The sequence below is a fragment of the Panthera pardus genome, unplaced genomic scaffold (genome assembly GCF_024362965.1).
Source record: "Panthera pardus isolate Hobbes unplaced genomic scaffold, ASM2436296v1 HiC_scaffold_13, whole genome shotgun sequence".
NCBI classification, from domain to species: domain Eukaryota; kingdom Metazoa; phylum Chordata; class Mammalia; order Carnivora; family Felidae; genus Panthera; species Panthera pardus.
In genome coordinates this window covers 145,702,985-145,723,579 of record NW_026526688.1, presented here as the reverse complement: position 1 = coordinate 145,723,579, position 20,595 = coordinate 145,702,985, and the positions used below count along the sequence as shown (strand labels likewise).

The window sequence follows — 20,595 nt, the reverse complement described above, 5'->3', positions numbered from 1 at the left end:
CCTTTCATCATGTGGCTGAATAAAAAAGGTAATGCTTCTCTTGGGGTGTTTGTTAGTCTCTATGCCTCCGTGTGCCATACGACACTTGACTGCCAGTTTTGATCGACTTGGTTATTTAATTAAGTGAAATAACTGGCTTGAAACTAATTATTGCTTTGTAGTGTCAGACAAAGTCAATTTTCCTACTGGTTGAAATTTGTGGTTCTTTATCTTTATTTATTTATTTTTTTAAATTTTTTTTTCAACGTTTTTTATTTATTTTTGGGACAGAGAGAGACAGAGCATGAACGGGGGAGGGGCAGAGAGAAAGGGAGACACACAGAATGGGAAACAGGCTCCAGGCTCCGAGCCATCAGCCTGGAGCCTGACGCGGGGCTCAAACTCACAGACCGCGAGATCTTGACCTGGCTGAAGTCGGACGCTTAACCGACTGCGCCACCCAGGCGCCCCAAGGTTCTTTATCTTTAAAGCAAAAGAGCAGAGATAGAACAGCCCTTCACAGGTAGAGATCAGAATCTTGGGCGGGAAGAGTCATGTTTGCTTTGTTTTCAGACATAATGTTAAATTTGTTTTGAAATAAAAATAACATTAAAGAAGAACATGCGACTTTTTTTATTAAAAGGAAGAAAGGAAAAAAAGTGTGAAGCAGGGATGGAAAGAATGTGATCCCTGGTGAAGGTTTAGGATTCTTATAACCTCTAGAGGTTTAATCAAGGCTCAACCTGCCCTGTGTATATTTTTATGGCAAAGATTGTCATTACTGTCACTGTGCCCATTTTCTTCCCCATGTCTCCTTAACTGAAAATTCTATGAGATATGCCTACAATGCATCTAAATATCCTGCCACAGGACCTGAATCATTTGTGGACCAGAGCTGGGATAAGAATGTAGACCTTCTGGACATCCACTTTAGTTGCTATTGTGGCTGTGGCTTTTTCTTAGCTTGCATCTGAGGTAACATCAACTTTTTTTAAGACAGAACATTTCAGGAGAATGAGAATGACATGGAAGCCCTCTTGTGTGTGTGTATGTGTGCATGTGTGTGTGTAAATTTTTCATTACTTGATGATAAAAACATAGCTGGAGTTAGTAATAGATACAGTTCAAAGCTTAGCTCTTTTAGTAAGTCTTAATTTCTAATTTAAGTCATCGATCTGGTTAGAATTTTGCACATATTAAAAATTAAAATATTCAAATGGTAAATCACAAATAAAGAACATGGTAATGAATAATAGGGACAAATCATTTAAAGTCTTATGTAAAACTTGATGTTTTACATAACTAATGAATTGACAAGGTCTTGTGGAAAAAACAGTTCCAGATGGCAAACATACGCAATGGATTTAGTCAAACGATTTTTTTTTTTTGGCAAGAATAATATGAATTTTGTAATCAGTTGGGGGCCAATGAAATACCAAGATGAGTCTGGTTAATAATCTACAATTATTGGTTAAAGAGGTATATTAGTGCCTAATTTCCCTCTGTTCGTCCTACCTTTTCTCTTCTATCAACCCCACAAGCCTTTGGCACAATGAAGTGGGTAACCTTTATTTCCCTCCTCCTCCTCTTTAGCTCTGCTTATTCCAGGGGCTTGACTCGTCGAGAAGCAAGTAAGAATTCTATTTTCCTATTATTCAACCTTTGTTTTATTTTCCTAGTAAAAGAATGGTTTTAGAAAACCCTGCATCTTTAAAGAAGTGTTTTCCGTTAGCATTTATTTCCAGGCTGTGATGGTATTTTATATTTGTGATCCCTTAGGAAGTTATCTTATTAATATATTTCTAACATCCTAGGTGAAAAAAATGGTGAGAATTGTTTAGTAGCTGTAATTTCCTTCTGCACATGAAGGAGCCGAGAGTGACTTCAACTTCACAGAATTTAGTTTAATGTTAGAATTCATAGCTCCACATTCCCAAAGGCCTAGGTACTGCACGTTGAGATATAGATAGATAGATAGATAGATAGACAGGTATAGATATGAAAAAACCCCAAAACAGAAACAAAACCCAAAACCTGTGTTGTTAATCTTATAAATAGAATTTATATTTTTCATTTCAGACTGTCCTCTCAGTAGCTTTTAATGGACACTGCAGGAGCATTAGATCGTATCCAAGTTTGAATATAAAGCTATAAATATTTAACAATTTTCATGATTTTTCAAATAGTATCTTTGGTGATAGAATAACTCTTCCATTTTAATTCAGAACAAATAGTTCACCATCATCCTCAGATTTTCTGTAGGGATCAGAGGCCAAGGTTTTGGAGCAAATGACTAATTTGCGTGGAGAGAAACACAAAAAGTAACATTATAACTAAGTTGTTTTCTTCAGAATGTAAACAAATCTTTTTTTTTCTTTTCTCCTTTTCAGATCAGAGTGAGATTGCTCATCGGTTCAATGATTTGGGAGAAGAACATTTCAGAGGCCTGTAAGTTAAGATATTGAAGAGTCAAATTGAAAGTTTCTAATAGAGTTGGTTATTATTCTAAAGATCTTATATTCCCATATTATCAGAGTCCAGGCTCTAGAACAATACTATCCAATAGAATTTTGTGCATTGATGGAAATATTTTATACCAGTGCTGTTCAATATGGTAGCCACTGGCCACACGAGGCTACTGAATATGTTAAATGTGGCAAGTGCAACTGAGGATCAAAAATTTAAGTTGCATTTAATTTTAATTTATTTAAGTCTATACAGTTACATGTGGCTACTGGCCACTTATATGGGACAGTGTACTTCTGGAATGCTTACATAACCTGCATGGTGGGAAAGACTTTATTATATGGTTTCTTTTGCTGCTCACTTACTAAATTCCTTTACCTAGCAAATAGGTCTGTGGCTCTTGAGACCATTTTAAAATTATTTAATCTAATAAAAAGTGAGAAAATAGTTTATTTTTTAAAGGTCAATTTCATGCTACAGTCTGATTAAATGAGAGACATGTGAGTGTGTGTGTTTTATTTATTTATTTATTTTTATTTTTTTATTTTTTTAAAATTTTTTAATGTTTATTTATTTTTGAAGGAGAGAGAGACAGAGTGTGAGTGGGGGAGGGGCAGAGAGAGAGGGAGACACAGAATCTGAAGCAGGCTCCAGGCTCTGAGCTGTCAGCACAGAGCCCGACGTGGGGCTCGAACTCACAAACTGCGAGATCATGACCTGAGCCGAAGTCGGACGCTTAACCAACTGAGCCACCCAGGCACCCCTGTGTGTGTGTTTTAAATAGACAAAGTACCTATGTAATGTCCCTAGTCCTCATAATTAGACTTATTTAGAATACAGTTTGCTTGCCTGCTCTGTTTGTGCATCTGCTGACATGCGTGCACATCTATTTAAACATGGCATAAATACATGTCTTCTTTGCTTAGACAGCCACATACGGCTTCAGATAATAGCTTATGTGGATAGACTTTCTGGCTAATAGTAAGTTGTATAAAATATAGAACACATACAGATACACGATTTGTTGTTTAGCATAGCAAACTACTTTATATTAAAATTTCACCGTGTTTCATGTTTCTATGTCCTTTGTTTCAGGGTACTGGTTGCCTTTTCTCAGTATCTCCAGCAGTGTCCATTTGAAGATCATGTAAAATTAGTGAATGAAGTAACTGAGTTCGCAAAAGGATGTGTGGCTGACCAGTCAGCAGCCAACTGTGAAAAGTCACTTGTAAGTACATTCTGATTTTGACTGTCATTTCTTCTTTTCGGTAATCCTGATAATTTCAAAGGAAAAAATCCAAGTTTGGTTTCCTCAATTATTCCTTTGTAAGCAAGTCTCAAAAGCAAGGCTAGCTTTTGTTTCTTCTACAATAGAGGCGTTCTAGCTACAGCCAGAGGTTTAAAAACATTTCTTTATTAAGACCACACACAATAGTGATAGTTTATTTGTTTCTTTATTATTTGTATTCAAGCTAATTAACATATAGTGTAGTCTTGGCTTCAGGAGTAGAACCCAGTGATTTCTCTCTTACATAGGACACCCAGTGCTCATCCTGAAAAGTGGCCTCGGTAATGTCCATCACGAATTTAACCCATCTCCCCACTCCCCTCCCCTCCATCAACCCTCACTTTGTTCTCTGTATTTAAGAGTCTCTTACGGTTTGCCTCCCTCTCTGTTTTTATCTTCTTTTACCTTCCCTTCCCCTATGTTCATCTGTTGAGTTTCTCAAATTCCACATATGAGTGAAATCATATGATACCTGTCTTTCTCTGACTGACTTATTTTGCTTTTTCATTGCCAATTTCTATTTCTTCTTTAGTGATAGTGTATTTAAATGGAAATTTGTTATTTGTAAAAGTCTCTTTTTAAAATCTGAAGTGTGCTTTCTATCATAGAGGCTAATAGTGAGAGCATGTTTTTTATCTTTAGAAGGCACTCATCTGATTTCTGTGTCAATTTTGTTACTTGGGTAAAATGATAGTATAAGTATATAGTCCTCATTTTAGGGATAGTCATATTTTTACATACAATAAACAATCAGGGCATTTATTCATTTTGAGGAACTTAGAACTTGTGGTGTTTCTAGGTAGGTCTTCAATACAGGGAGAGGTTTGTTTCTTTCCCCATTCAATCTGTATATACCTTGCTGGGGGCAAGGTCAGTTTTTATTTATCAGTGAAGGCTTCCCTTCTCTTACTTCCTTCTTTCCATGTATCTTCCCCTCCAGGTAGAATCGGTACTTTAACTCAATATTTTTAACATGATCTTAGGACTCTAAATATGACTTCTAGAAATATATTTGCTTTGCAAATTAATTCTGTCTTCAGCAGTTTATTTTCCCTGGAGTTCCAATTACTTTCATGATAAAAATTAAGGGGGACAGAAAGAATACATTTAATGGAATGTGTTTTGAGACAAATGTTTCTAGAATAAAAAAGATCTATATTTTCATATAATAATTAATAAACAGTAAATTGTGTTACTCTTCAGTTTTTGAATGGCATCTACTTAAAAGCTGGACCCTCAGAAAAGAGCAGATCAAATGAGAAACTCTCTGAGTATTTTCTTTCCTCATGTGAATTCACCTACTACTTAGAAGACTATTTTCCCTTGATTTTTTTATTAGCTCTTCCAGCTTGTAGCCCGTAGAAATAGGAGCAATGTTCATTCCTTAAAGCCATTGATTGTCTTGTTGCCTTTCCTTTTTATTCACTGTCAGTAATCATGTGATGGCTAATTCCTGCAAAAATTACATAGATGGTCAAATCCTGGGAAACTATCTACACCTGAGGAAAAAAGTGGATGTTAAATTTACATGGTTTCCTAACCAAGGTTTACCGATACATGAAACTTTTTAGACTGCTCTTTGGGTGCAAAGAAAACAAAGTACCTCCCCATGATTTGAAGTCTGCTCTCTTCCATTTAGCACGAACTCTTTGGAGATAAACTGTGTACAGTTGCCTCTCTTCGCGACAAGTATGGTGAGATGGCTGATTGCTGTGAGAAAAAAGAACCTGAGAGAAACGAATGCTTCCTGCAGCACAAAGATGACAATCCTGGCTTCGGTCAGCTGGTGACCCCAGAGGCTGATGCCATGTGCACTGCCTTCCACGAAAATGAACAGAGGTTCCTGGGAAAGTAAGTAATAAGATTTTTATGCTGCAAAATGAAACATTAGGAAATAGATCAAGGCTTATGATAACAATTGCTACCATAAAAAACATTTTCAGCATTAAGGCTTAGAAGCTTTCATTCTAATGATAATTTTCAAAGAAGTTATATTTGATACTACAAAATTCTCCATGATAAAAAAATGTGATCAAAGATCTTTTGGAGTTCATTAAAACAGGACATGTTCTGTATAAAAAACTGAGATTGAGGTCTGTTAAAATATTATGAAGATATGTATTTATTCTCAGAGCTGATTTTGTTTTAGTCAAAAACATTATATTACCAAAATTTAACCATGTTATACATGTGTGTGGGTATATGTGTGTACATATATATAAAACTTTATACATATATAAATATATATATAATTTATATGTACAAGTTTAGCCTTTTCATGGACTTACAGAATGACAAAGTCAAGGTCATCGTGTGCAAATTGAGATTAACTGGTAAATTAGATGAGATTGTTGATTACAATTGTTCCTGTAATATTGTTTGCTGCAGAAACATGACTGCCTGTTTTTCTTTTTAAACATATAGATACTTATATGAAATTGCCAGAAGACATCCTTACTTTTATGCCCCAGAACTCCTTTACTACGCCGAAGAATACAAAGGAGTTTTTACAGAATGCTGCGAAGCTGCAGATAAAGCTGCCTGCCTGACACCAAAGGTATTCCTCGGAACAGGAGGGCCAACTCATAACCAAACCTCAGACTTTGCACATCATATGGCTAGATTTAGGGAACGCCTGTCTCTGATACAAACTTCTTTACATGGACAGAAAAGCCTCCCTCGCTCGTAACTCCCCCAAAGATCTTTCACCCTCTTTGAAGACCTATGACCTCCTCATTCCTCCTTCTCAGATTTGCCATGGTGGATCTGATAGAGGAAATCACTGTGTATGTGTCTAAATATCCTGCGTCTTTTATGGCGTGGGTCACCACAGTGACATACAGAAACTCATCTGTAAAACTGCACAGCAAGGGGCCACAGTTTTGTTAATCTTTTCACGAGCCTTTTTTCTACTGGGTAGGGAATTCGAAGCAGAGAATTCAACTGCCTCTAGAAGGCTGGGTTTATTCACCCATTCCATAAATATTTATTATGGACTGTATTCTCTAAGGAGCTTATTGATGTTGTGAGAGTTGGTGGAGGAGGGGTTGAGATCAATTGTAAGTGAAATTAAGAAGTCAGAAAAATTGTATTCCCTGGGATATTAGTGTACTCTGTGCCTCCACATTTCCCTTCAGGTCCCTTTTCCCTGGTGAAGCCTCCATGCTGTTTCTTAACCACCTAGAGGCTTACGCTATGACCAGACTGATTGTCCTCCTCCTCCATAGCAAAATAATTATTTGCCAATAGTAAGCACTTGGGAATTTAGGTGTAAATGATCTCTTTAAAATTCCATGTGGCACAGTCTCATCTGAACTTATGAAGGGGTGTTTTGCGTAGAATTTTCCTTTTCTAATTTTTCCCAAATCATTTCTTTTTTGCAGGTTGATGCTTTGAGAGAAAAAGTACTGGCTTCATCTGCCAAAGAGAGACTCAAGTGTGCCAGCCTCCAAAAATTCGGAGAAAGAGCTTTCAAAGCATGGTATTTTATTTTATTTATTCATTTAAAAAAAATTTTTTTTAACATTTTTTAATTTATTTTTGAGACAGGGAGAGACAGAGCAGGAACAGGGGAGGGTCAGAGAGAGGGAGACACAGAATCTGAAACAGGCTCCAGGCTCTGAGCTGTCAGCACAGAGCCTGATGCGGGGCTCGAACTCATGGACTGTGAGATCATGACCTGAGCCGAAGTCGGCCACTTAACCGGCTGAGCCACCCAGGCGCCCCCAAAGCATGGTATTTTAAACTTAGTTTGAATCTTTGTAATGATGTAGATGATTATGGTTCAGATGACAAAAATGTACATTTATGTGGCACCTTATGTGATGCTTTCACATGCATCTTTTCGGTTGTTTAAAAGGCAGAAATCAACAGCAGTGAAAATCAGAACATCAGTGACAATTCCTCATAATTTTTTTTATCATATTTTTTCTAAGTAGTCAAAGAATTTAGAGGGTATCTTTTTTTGTCTTTAAGGTATCTAATCACCCACTTATTTATAAAAACTAAAGATCCCTTTCTAATGATCCAGTATTTTTACAGAGCAGTAGTGTCTTCTACTTAATTTAACCCACCCTCCCCATCAATTATGTGGAAATATTTGTCCTTTTATGTTCTGATAATTAAATTTAGCCATCGAGGCTTTCTTATAGCTTCAGCTCTGTTGTGAATCTCTTGTTTTTGTCGGGGCCTCTGTTTTTACATTACTTCGTTGGTTGAAGGAACATTCTTCAGTTTCTTTTTTTTTTTTTTTTTTAACGTTTTATTTATTTTTGAGACAGGGAGAGACAGAGCATGAACAGGGGAGGGTCAGAGAGAGGGAGACACAGAATCTGAAACAGGCTCCAGGCTCTGAGCTATCAGCACAGAGCCTGGCGCGGGGCTCGAACTTACGGACCGCGAGATCATGACCTGAGCCTAAGTCGGCCGCTTAACCGACTGAGCCACCCAGGCGCCCCCATTCTTCAGTTTCTAAGCCAAGAGAAATCCCCTCTCCCCTATACCTCACATGGTAGTCAACAATGAATCAACGGCAATAGGAGAGGAATGAAAATAATAGACATTCTGCAAGCTCTCTAGATACCATCACTTGAGCTATCTTTGCCTGCCGTGTCTACCACCACTCCACCAAAATCAACTAACTCAGTAAATAAAACAACCCCAACAGGAAATGATAAACAGTTAAACAGGCTGTGATTGGTCTGGGGGAAGAAGAAGCTTTGAACAGATTTCGGAGACTCTGACTTGATTTGGGAAGGCATACGGATATTCGCCTTTTACATGTCATAGAGTTTAGACACTGTGTTGGATCAATTTCTTGGTGAAAGTATGCTTAATCAAAATTCCCTCATTTTGTAGAAGTTATGAATTTCTTTTTTCTCAGACACCTTTAGAAGTCAGGGAGCTTGATTAAAAAAAAGATAACAGGAGTTTGCGTGGCATGTTCCAGTTTGTAAAATGTTTTTGCATGGATCAACTAACTTAATCCTCACATCAGTCCTGCAATTTAGCATGCTGTTGTGACTGGGTAGAGGCTGAGTCTTGCCTAGGGTCCCACTTCTAATAAGTGATAAAGCCAGATTGAGAAACCAGGTCTGGGCTCCAAACTTGATGCTTCTCCACATGTTGCCTATTTTATTTCACTTTGTTTTTTAAAGATTTTATTTTTAAGTGATCTCTACACCCAGCGCAGGACTTGAATTTACAACACTGAGATCAAGAGTCACAAACTCTTCTGACTGAGCCAGCCTGGTGTCCCTTATGTTGCCTCTTTTAGAATCTCTTCTTGATTTTTGTTTTTATGAATGGCTGGACTTCTATCCAACACACACACTCTTAAAATGGCTAATTCTGCCCTAAAGAAACATTTTGTCCTAAGATAACCGTGTGGTTCAGAACTAGCATTAAAAAAAAAAAGAACCAACAAATTTTACAAATTATTTCTTTATGCTATTTTGTCCTGAATGTTCTTGGTTCAAGTAGTATTTTCCTAGTGATTTCACATAAAATATTGCATGTTATTAATGTTTGGATGGGAAATTTTCTTCTTAGGTCAGTAGCTCGTCTGAGCCAGAAATTTCCCAAGGCTGACTTTGCAGAGATTTCCAAGTTAGTGACAGATCTTGCCAAAATCCACAAGGAATGCTGCCATGGTGACCTGCTTGAATGTGCAGATGACAGGGTAAAGTATACTCTTTGCTAACATACATGGTTCAGTTGGTAGTATGAATTTGCTCAGTATTATTGGTGAAGCTGACAGTGGGTTGAGATTGTTTTCTATGCACAATCTGCTCAATTCTTTGCCTGCCTTATGGTACTTTTTTGTTGTTGTCGTTTATTTAAACCTGGCCACCTCACTCATGAAATGATCTGATAAACGCATTCCCTAATTTGTAACCCTTTCAGTCATATTCTGAGAACAAAGGCTTACACTGAAGTAGGACAGCTGGTAGAAAGGTAGATTTCAAAGAAAACTTTTTTGGGAGGTGGGTGGAATTGGAGAAGGGCTAGTTGCTAAAGAGATCTTTGGAAATTATGTAATTTTTTGCCCCTCTATATTCTCTTAGTTAACCATCTTTGTTAACTATGCAAATATTTAGCATGAGATCTCTTTTCCCCAAACTTGAAAATATGACCAAATACCAGAATCCTAATCTCTCAGGATACTTTCTGGAAAATTTAAGGCAAATATTTTACATGTGTAAATAGAAACTGTGACTATGGTCTTGACTAGTTTTTCAAAAATATCTCACATTTTATTTAGTTATCTGGTTTCAAAATGCCTGTACTTAATTTGAGGGAAATATTTGGAAAAATAGTACTGAGTTTTAATTTAAAAATTTAAATGCCTTAGTGGTAGAAATATAAAATTAATGGTAACCTATATGGGCCCCTGTTACTGACCGGTCTTTTGTAATCAAGTGGAAATATTTTAGTAATTCTATCCGAGTCTCTAGTCTTGGGAGCGCAGACTGAAAGTGTTCATGGAAGGCATGTTGGTATGTGTATGGTCTTAGAATACAATAAAGATGTTTTGCCAACATAATAAAGGTCTGAGGAGAAAGTGTAGTGATGTCAATTTACATTGAAAAATTTTTATCAACCTGCTTACAGGCGGATCTTGCCAAGTATATATGTGAAAATCAAGATTCAATCTCCACTAAGCTGAAGGAATGCTGTGGTAAGCCTGTGTTGGAAAAATCCCATTGCATCAGCGAGGCGGAAAGAGATGAGTTGCCTGCTGACCTGGCCCCATTAGCTGCTGATTTTGTTGAAGATAAGGAAGTTTGCAAGAACTATCAGGAGGCAAAGGATGTGTTCCTGGGCACGTAAGTGGATAAAGAATAATCCCTCCACAGTTTTTCTATGGTCTCAAGATACAGGAAGAGATACTAGGCTTTCCTTTGGCATTGCTACAATTTCTGTGTTGTCTACAATACTTCTTAATCCTTCCCTCTTCTAGTTTTTAAGTTTTTTTTTTTTTTGGAAAAAGTTAATTAGTTTTAAAAAGTTATTATAAACGAATACATACTTATGGTAAAAACTCAATCAACAGAGAATAGGGAAGAGGAGGGAAGTAGTAAAAGTTTCTATCCTTGCCCCCATTCCATTCCTTTTCTCCTCAGGGATATTTCTGGAAATACCTCTAGGAACATTTGTATATACATAAATTATACACATATTATTCATTCAAAGAACATTTCTTGAACTTACTACAATACATATGTGTGAATATACATAATACATCTTTATATCTCTGTATATCTGTATCTATTTATCTATCTACCATTTATCTATCTATATAAAAAATATAAAGAGAAGTTGGAATCTGCTTTATATTTGGTTGTTCATAAAGTCTGCTTTATACTTGGTTGAACAGACCAGAAATAACAGTAGCATGGCAGGGCAGCATGAAATTCTGTGACAAAATAAATGATTACATATAGTCAGTAAGTGGGGTGTTAGACTTTGCATTTCTGTTGTTGGATTATAACAGTGTAATGTGCATTATGTATTTTACGTAAAGATTAAAGATTTTATTCATGCAGTGGGGAAAAAGAAACAATTAAGAATATATCTCTATTTATCTATCAGAACCTTTTTGAGATATAGTCCAAATTATAAAAAAAAAATACATAATAAAAACAGGGGTCACTCATCAAACATTTAATATGTGCCAGACAGGGTATGCTTTGCATTGATTATGTCATGCATTTCTTGCAACCCACCTTGTGAGATAGGTGCTGTTATTATCTGCATTCTACAGAGAAGGCAGCTAAGTCTGTAATAGTTTTAATAAGTTGCTTAAGGTGATATAGTAAAATAGGTGACATAGCCAGGATTTGAATGCAGGTAGCTTTAGTTCTGAACCCCAGACTCTTAGTCATTAACCTTCCTTGCATGGGGTCTAGTCGAACTCAGATCTTTGGGATATGAGTTACTCTTGAGGCTAGTTAGGTGATTTGTCTTGCTCATTCGTCCAATTAAATCTATTTTATTTTCATCTGAATTAGGTTTTTGTATGAATACTCAAGAAGGCACCCTGAATACTCTGTCTCATTGCTACTGAGACTTGCCAAGGAATATGAAGCCACTCTAGAGAAGTGCTGTGCCACCGATGATCCTCCTACTTGCTATGCCCATGTGGTAGGTTTCTCAAGGGAAAAAAAATGGAGCTGTCTGGCTGGTGATCCTTCATAATGAGAAAGAAAAATAATGCAAGAATGTAAATTGTTAAATAGTGCAACTTATATCTTTTCTTGACATGGCTTTAATTCTGTGCTCTTAAACATTATAGGAAAAATAGATGGCTAATAAGACTTAGAATAGGCTAGAAGGGAAAGATCTAAAGGGTGCAACCTCTAATTTCAAAAAAATCTTGACCATGCTTTTTTCTTTTTTGTGTTCCTGGGAACAAAATAAGATAAATATTAATGTCAATTAAGGGACTTAGATATATAGTTAACCGGATTCCAAGATTGATCAAATATCAAGAAGTAGAGTCTTAGAATGTTATCCAGCTGTACATTGTTTACTTTATTGTAAATGCTGGTAAACAGTGGTTAATAAATAGTTTTATATTCCTTAAAAAAAGAATTGGCATCTTAAGGAAGACTGTGAGATCTATTCACCTAGAATATTTTCAAAATTTTTGGAAAAAGTTTAGGAATTGTCTTACAAGAATTTATGTAAGGAGAGAAAACCTGTTCTGGAGGATTTTTGCCATATTTAGCCATCCCCAACAGATTGTAACATGTTTAAGATAGTTAGCACTCCTGGCACATATAGTGGTTTCCAAACTTCAGAATCAAAGAAAAGTCATTCTTTGCTCTACCAAGAACCTACTCTATGCCAAGTACCATACTGGAGTCCTTGACCAAGGTAAAATCTCTTATCTCAGGGAGCTCAGAATCCAACTAGAGATATGGTTTAATGATAATGATACATAAAGTCGTAGCCATCATTTATTGAGCTTTTATTATCTTCCAGGTACTGTTTTAATTGTATTAACTCAGGTGGTTTATAGAACAATTCTCTGAGGTGAATACCATCTTCATCCCCATTTTGTTTATTTATTTTTCTTTTTTTCTCTTATTTTTCTTTTCTTTTCTTTTTTTTTTTTTTCATCCCTATTGTAGAGGTAAGGGTTCTGAACCTTGGATATGGAAAGTAAAGTTACATAGTTAGAAAATGGGTCAAGTGGCCTGGCTCAAAAACCAGCAGTAGCACACCAGAGCCTGAGTTTCTTAATCCCTTTTACTATACAGTCTCACCAAATAAAATAAATAGTTTGAACATATTGTAATAGATTTGGCATCAAAGATCTAATTAATGACTTTGGGCAAAGGGTGGAAGGATCTCTTTCTGCCTGGAAGGATGAAAAGCAACCTTCGTATGGTCCTAAGGCAGAATTCTGTCAAAACAATTCTGTTCTCTTTCAGTTTGATGAATTTAAACCTCTTGTGGAAGAGCCTCACAATTTAGTCAAAACAAACTGTGAACTTTTTGAAAAACTTGGAGAATATGGCTTCCAAAATGCGTATGTATTTTTGTTTATCGGCTGATTATTTTCTTGATCAATTTGTAATTTATTAAAACTTAATATAGATACCATTTATCATAGAGATTTTAATCACGAAAATACAGTATATATTTCTCATCTCTCTCCATCAAGAAAAACTGGAGGAGGAGACAGAAAATGGTTAATGGGATGGAGAATCCTATGTTTGAGTGTGGTTTAAAAAATTGGTCTCTTGAGATTGGAAAGGAAAATACCACATCTTGGAATATAGGAGCTGAGGATGCCCCTTGAAGGTTAAAGAATAGCTTATGGGCAAACAAAATACAGTGATGCTTTACAAAGGAGGAAATGGTAGGCTTTGAATGATAGTAGCTCGAGAAATAATATATAAGCCGATGGACAAATGTCCTGATCTACTAGAGCCTTATCTATGGAGGTAAAGACAAGAAGAGACACATCATTCAGTAGATATTTATGTTAGCACTCTTCTAACTATGGGTATTAGGGATAACAACAGCAATGAACCAGGTATAGTCTCTTCCTTTTAGTAGATTATAGTCATATATGACTTTCAGTGGTGATTGGAATTCTGAGTAAATGATTACGATGTGCTAGATATCGTGCCAGGTTGATTGCGTGCTTTTTAAAAAATTTAATTTAATACTTGTACCATCCCTATTGAGTCAGGTAGAGTTTCTCCCATTTTATAGATGAGAAAATTTATACATATCTTTCAAATTTAGCACAAGGCTGATATATATTAAGCTGTCAGTAGGTTTTATTGAAAGAAAGAAGCAATTAATAAATATACTAGTGTCACCGAATTCTAATAAGGTCAGTCACTTTCTTAAGAGTATACAGCACAGGTGGAATCAAAGATAGGCTTACCTAGTTACTCAGGACAAGGTTCTCCCCCATGCTATTCCACTGACCTGGATATGGAGATAATTTTATGAACAGAAAGTCATTTTGTTGGTTTTGGCTAAGTGTTCTTTGTTTGACCTGCTGTGTTTGAGAAAGACAGTTCCTTGCCTGGCTGAAAACACATGGATTATTTTGTTACAGGCTCTTAGTTCGTTACACCAAGAAAGTACCTCAAGTGTCAACTCCAACTCTCGTGGAGGTCTCAAGAAGCCTAGGAAAAGTGGGCAGCAAGTGTTGTACGCATCCCGAATCAGAAAGACTGTCCTGTGCTGAAGACTATGTGAGTCTTTTAAGTACAATAAGTTAAGCGTGATGAATTTTTGCCGTTAGATATTGACAAAGCTAACTTTCAGAAGCAGGGTGGACTACATGTGCTTGTGTGCACATGTGTGTATGTGTGTGGTAGTGGCCACCAGGGCTTGGCCACTTATATTACCCAGGCCATCACAGTGAGAATTTGTATAAGATCCCCAAAATGATAAATTGTTTTGAAAAAAATTCCATGAGTTTTCAATGTTTCCCCTGGCATTTAAAAATCTTTCTTAATCTTTGGAGTCTTTTTTAAAGTATAAGACCGTTTCCTTCCCACTCCAACACATATCTCAGGACTCACATCAAATTATTTTAATCATTATTTTCTCAAGTGAATAATTCTTAAAATGTAGACATATTTAAAGGAGAAAATACTTTAAAAAGTCTCTTATTACTTGTAGTTCTAAAGATAAGCAAATCGCTACCTCAAATCAACCTTGGATTCAGTCTTGCTAGTTAATATATAACATGTTTTTTCGTCCATTGGAAAGTAGAGGTTCATGGAAAACTTTTATTATGCTTTTTCAATTTTTGCTCTTCCACCTGTTCTTTAGCTGTCCGTGGTCCTGAACCGGTTGTGTGTGTTGCATGAGAAGACCCCTGTGAGCGAGAGAGTTACCAAATGCTGCACAGAGTCCTTGGTGAACAGACGACCATGCTTTTCTGCTCTGCAAGTCGATGAAACATATGTTCCCAAAGAATTTAGTGCTGAAACATTCACCTTCCATGCAGATTTATGCACACTTCCTGAGGCTGAGAAACAAATCAAGAAACAATCGTGAGTAGTGTTTCATTACTGTAAGCATTTATCATTTTGAGTGTGAGAATTGTAAATTGAAATGAGTAACTTTTTCTGAAGCAGTGATTATATTCCTTAGAAAAGAGTATTTAATTAAGTGTTGGCCTTAGTAAGCTGATTAAAGTGTCAAGAATAAAATGGATAGCTTTTTGTTTTCCTAGCAAAAAACCTCTATATTACAATCTTGCCTACAAATCATTCAGAATAATCTTGTGGATAAAAGCTGCAGTGGAATAATGTTTTAAGATGAGTCCAGTAGAAAAAGATGAACAGTTAACTGATACATTTGTGCAAAGAGCAAGTTAGTTAGTAGAAAGAATTGGTGAATTTATTTCTAGGCATGAATGGCTATTTTAAGTTTGTTCTATGGCAGCCAACAGACAAGGCAGATCCTCAAGATATAACTTTTGAGAATGGAACTTGGGTGGAAACCATCTAGAAAAATGAGTTCTGAGGCTTGATGCCCTATTGATGTCACAGGAGTTAAAAGTGCATGACATTTAGCACCGTAAAGTTGCTATCATCTCTCGAGGTTCTAATCATAGTCATAGATTTACGAGTAATATTGCAAAAACTTATCATACCCATGTGACTCTCTCTCTAGTACTATTATCTCTGCAGATGTCAGTGAAAGAGAACCATCACCTCCCAGAAGTTTGATTAGTTTTATTACTGATGGCCTTCCCAGTATTAACTGAATGGAGTAAATTTCACAGACCAAATATAAAGATTCTTAGAAACTTTTTAGATGAAGTCCAACAAGACAATTAAACTTTTAAGGATCAGTTTTAGCTCTTAAATCACTATAAAATTCAATTCAATATTGTATAACTTCTAAAATGTGAAGAATGTAAAAATGCAATGACCTATCCTTTCTAGACATTTACGGTAAAGAGATCTATTGATTTATTGAGATTTATTGACACTAGATGTGCTGAGCAATTTACATTGATTATCTCATTTGATCCTTCCACCAACCCTAGGAAGGAAGATTTTATTCTCATTATGCAAATGAGAATATTAAAGCTTATTGTGGTAAGCCTGGGCCTCAAGCTCAGAATTGCCTCACTCCAAGACTTATAAACAATAATACAGCTATCTTTACCATCTCCATTTTTCTTTTTCCTTTTTTTTTAATTGAAGTGTAGTTGACATGCAATGTTACATTAGTTTCAGGTGTACAACATAGTGATTTTACAAGTCTATACATTCTGCTGTCCTCACCACAAGTCTAGCTCCCCTCTGTCACCACACAACACTGTTACAATACCAATGACTGTATTCCCTAAGCTGTCATCTTTTATTCCTGTGACTTATCCATTCCATAAGTGGAAGCCTACATCTCCCACTCTCCTTCCATCTCCATTTTTCTTTATGTGAGTAAACTTTTTTCTGATTTTTATCTTTCTTGTTTTGTTTTCATTCAAATGCAGTGCACTTGTTGAGCTGTTGAAACACAAGCCCAAGGCAACAGATGAACAACTGAAAACTGTCATGGGGGATTTTGGAAGCTTTGTAGACAAGTGCTGCGCAGCTGAAGACAAGGAGGCCTGCTTTGCTGAGGAGGTGCTGGACTTTCTTCATTTTCATATGGCTGATTTCCTTTGTTGTTATGTTCGATCAGGCGAGGGCTTAGGGCTTCATCTATCTTAGGGATACTCTGTACATTTAGGATCAGAATCTTATTCCACATACAATTACCCAACAAAATTACTTAAATAGCTCTTGTTTTTGTTTTATCTCCTGCCTCACTGGAGCATATTGGGAAATGTTTACAGTATTTGTTCTGTTTCCAAAGTTGTGATATTTATGAATATAGATAGATATTTGTGAGGCTCAAGTCTTTGGTAGAGATAGCATGAAGCCAGAACACTAATTTATTTAAACATGTTCTTGAAAAATGCTGGTTTGTAACTTGGTTGAATCTGAGTTTGATTTTACAGGTTAATGGGGGAAGTTTATATTTACTGTTTCCCTCTATGACTTGACAGTAATGTTTTTATTCCTTTGGAAACAGTGGATGTCAGTAAGCTTCCTTGTAGATGTTCTAGTACTAAACTGGAATTAAAGAATGTGATGCATGTAAAATTAGTTTGTAATCACAAAAGGCTGTATAAATGTTAATTTTTTATCCTAATAGTGACGCTAATATTTTCCCCAAATCTGTCATTTTTCTTTATTTAGGGTCCAAAACTTGTTGCTACAACTCAAGCTGCCTTAGCCTAAAACAACACAATCACAACATCTCAGGTAACTATACTTTGCATTATTTTTTTTAAAAAAGTAATTATAATAGTTATTTTTAAAATAGCAAAGGTTGCTATTTACCAAGAGCCATATAGGCCAGTGCCAATCACTGTTCTAAGACCTATATATATACTAATTTATTTAATTCTCACAATAGTTGTCTGAATTGAGTGTCATTATTTTTCCTGTTTCACAGATGAGAAAATGAAGGCACAGATCACAGCATAGTTTCCATAATTTACCCAAGGACCACCCAGCTAGTGAGAGGTGGAGCCACAATTCAAAATCCAAACCAAAGCTTGAGAATTAACCACTGTCCTGTTCTGACCTATTATGACATAGTAGACAGAATCACTAAACCAGATGATGGCTCAGCAGTGGGGTACTTAGGTATTAGGCTGGACCATACGCAAATGCATTTTTTAAAGATAAAAACCAATTGCATAGTAATGATTTCACATGGTGCAACCTAATAGCCCAGTAACAAATTAATTTCATTGGAGAATATGATAGATCTACTGTACGTGAACTTGCACTTTATAGTGATTAATTTGCTACTAAGGTGCACTTCAAAATTTAAATGTTTAAACATCAACATGTTTCGGTGATTTGGGTTGTAATATTTGGGGGAAAATTAAAAAATAGAATCAACTCTCTTTTTTAATTTGTAAATCATTTATTTATTTATTTATTTATTTATTTATTTATTTCATTTTATTTTAGACTGAGAGAGTAAGCAGAGGAGGGGCAGAGGGATAGAGAGAGAGAGAGAGAGAGGAGAGAGAGGGGAGAGAGAGAGAGAGAGAGAGAGAGAGAGAGAGAGAGAGAGAGAGCCTTAAGCAAGCTCCACACTCATCATGGAGTCTTACAGAGAGCTTGGTCCCACCACCCTGGGATCATGAGTGGGATCAAGAGTTGGATGCTCAACCAACTGAGCCACCCCGGCACCCCTCAACTCCCCCTTTTTTTTTTTAAACAAATTGTCCAACTATTTTCTAACATGAATTTATTTTCATATTTTCCAAACTGACTGTAAGGCCTACCACCTCTACTTGGTTGTCACTTACTCTCTGCCCACTTGATAATACCTACATATTGTGCATTCGGATGAGGAAGTAACTTTGTATCTCTGTAAATTTGACCTTTTCAAAACGTGATTTGTTTTATTGCTAAATGGCAAGAATTTCTTCTGAAAGGTATTACTTTGAGAAGGCACTTGTTTTGTTGGTCATTAACGTAGGTAACAAGCAGGAGTTAAGTAAGTGACCCTGAGGAAGGATGATGAAACCTGGGACCTTGAAGCCTGAGGAGCTTATGACATCAGTGATGAAGTGAGGACTTTACAACACTTATCGGTGTGTCCTCTCCACCAGCCCAACAGAAGAATCAAGAGTCCAGGACAGGCTGAAGGGCTTTCATTGGTAGAAATTGCAGGAAGGCAATCTAAGCAATTTACTATTCACTTGAATAGGTTTGTCAAACACATGCCATTTTACTAACAGTATTTATATCTGTCTTTTCGTTTTTTCAGCCTGCCCCGAGAATAAGAGAAATGAAGATCTAGAGCTTATTCATCTGTTTTTCTTTTCTGTTGGTGCAAAACCAACACCCTGTCTAGAAAACACACATTTCTTTAAACATTTTGCCCTTTTTCTCTGTGCTGTAATTAATAAAAAATGAAAATAATCTAACATAATTGTCCGAGGCTGTTATGTTTCACAGATGAATCGCCATCTTGAAAATTTTTGTAGGTCTGTACAAGTCCCACTGGCCTCTCTTTTCGCACTTTAGTCTTGTTCTTTGGGGGCTAATTGATGAAAAGAAACATGAATATTCTCTTGAGTCATGGATTATAAACATTCAAAGCAATATTTTAACATTATGATCATTCTGAATGAAAAAATGAAAACTAGTATGGGCAAAGCCATGAGAACATGGCTTTTCAGTACTCCGAGGACTAAGAAATGTGAGGGACAAAGAAGTTAGAGGTAATTATAAGGATGGCTAATGAACTGAAAAAAAAAAACAAACAGGCTAGATAGAGATTTAAGGCAGTTTACGATGACAATACATGAAGTGTAAGAAGTTTAAGCAGTTTGGAGAAGCACTGTTGGGGGAGGGGACAGAAGATCTGGACAAAAGTACAAGAGAGAGTGAGCCAGATATATAGGAGTAAGGGAGTGCAAGAATTGGAAAGTAAAATGTTCTTGTAAAAATTGAGATGTAAAAATTGAGATGTCAATACCTAACCCCTTATCCCTGTTCCCAGAGGCAACCACGGATACCAGAAATTATCTATGAATTTATATACTTTTTAAAATGAATTTACATACCTAAAGTCATTTATAGCCTTATTAGTTTTATTGTGCTTTAGGAATTTTTATAGAATTGGTTTCATATGTACATGCCATCCACAACTTGCTTATTGTGTCCCTAATAATGTTACTTTATAGTTTCATTATAAGTATGAAGCTTACAAAAGATTTTAGTACCAAGTTAAAAACGGATCCTTCCATTTCTGGAATGTTTCATTCCACAGTTCCCCACCTCCCTATCCCTACCCATTCTCACCCACCACTTTAGCCTCATCACTGACTGTATCAAATACTTTTCCACACTGGAAGTAATCATCACAAAGGTGGGAGAGAGCCCAGAAGGGGAGAAGTGGAGATGGTAGGCACTGGCCCATCAAAGGCCCAGGAGGCAGATCTAGAAATTTTGAATAAGATGTTTTCATAGAACTGAACCCACACGGGATAAAGTCTGGGGGCCCTGTCTGGATGGCATTGCCACCTTGACACTGAAGGAGGACTTCAGACTTTCGGAAAAGATCCTATGAAACATTGAACTCCCAGAGTCTGGCTTCCCTGCTTCCCAAGGGGTCAGATTCCCCCAGGGAATTCAGACATTTGAGCCTGTGTGGTCCAGGAGCCCAAGGCCGGCTCTGTTTCTGAGAGGGCAGCCTGGAAAGCACATCATTCAGGCTGGATAGTTGTTGCAGTGTGCTCTTTGCTGCACAGTGTACCTGATGGGGCCACCAGAACGGTGCAGACACAGTGA

The 20,595-nt window shown here is 36.6% G+C and overlaps 1 protein-coding gene across 1 annotated transcript; it reads left to right on the top strand.

Annotated features, from left to right (window-relative positions):
• Positions 1-1,478: 1,478 nt before the first annotated feature.
• On the top strand, positions 1,479-19,231 carry ALB (albumin). Its single transcript, XM_019467802.2, has 15 exons — positions 1,479-1,610; positions 2,370-2,427; positions 3,541-3,673; positions 5,373-5,584; positions 6,158-6,290; positions 7,117-7,214; positions 9,284-9,413; positions 10,346-10,560; positions 11,746-11,878; positions 13,174-13,271; positions 14,319-14,457; positions 15,044-15,267; positions 16,722-16,854; positions 17,473-17,538; positions 19,067-19,231. Exons 1-14 carry the CDS (start codon positions 1,532-1,534, stop codon positions 17,512-17,514), a joined length of 1,827 nt encoding a protein of 608 aa, XP_019323347.1. The 5' UTR covers positions 1,479-1,531; the 3' UTR covers positions 17,515-17,538; positions 19,067-19,231.
• The last annotated feature ends 1,364 nt before the right edge of the window (positions 19,232-20,595 follow it).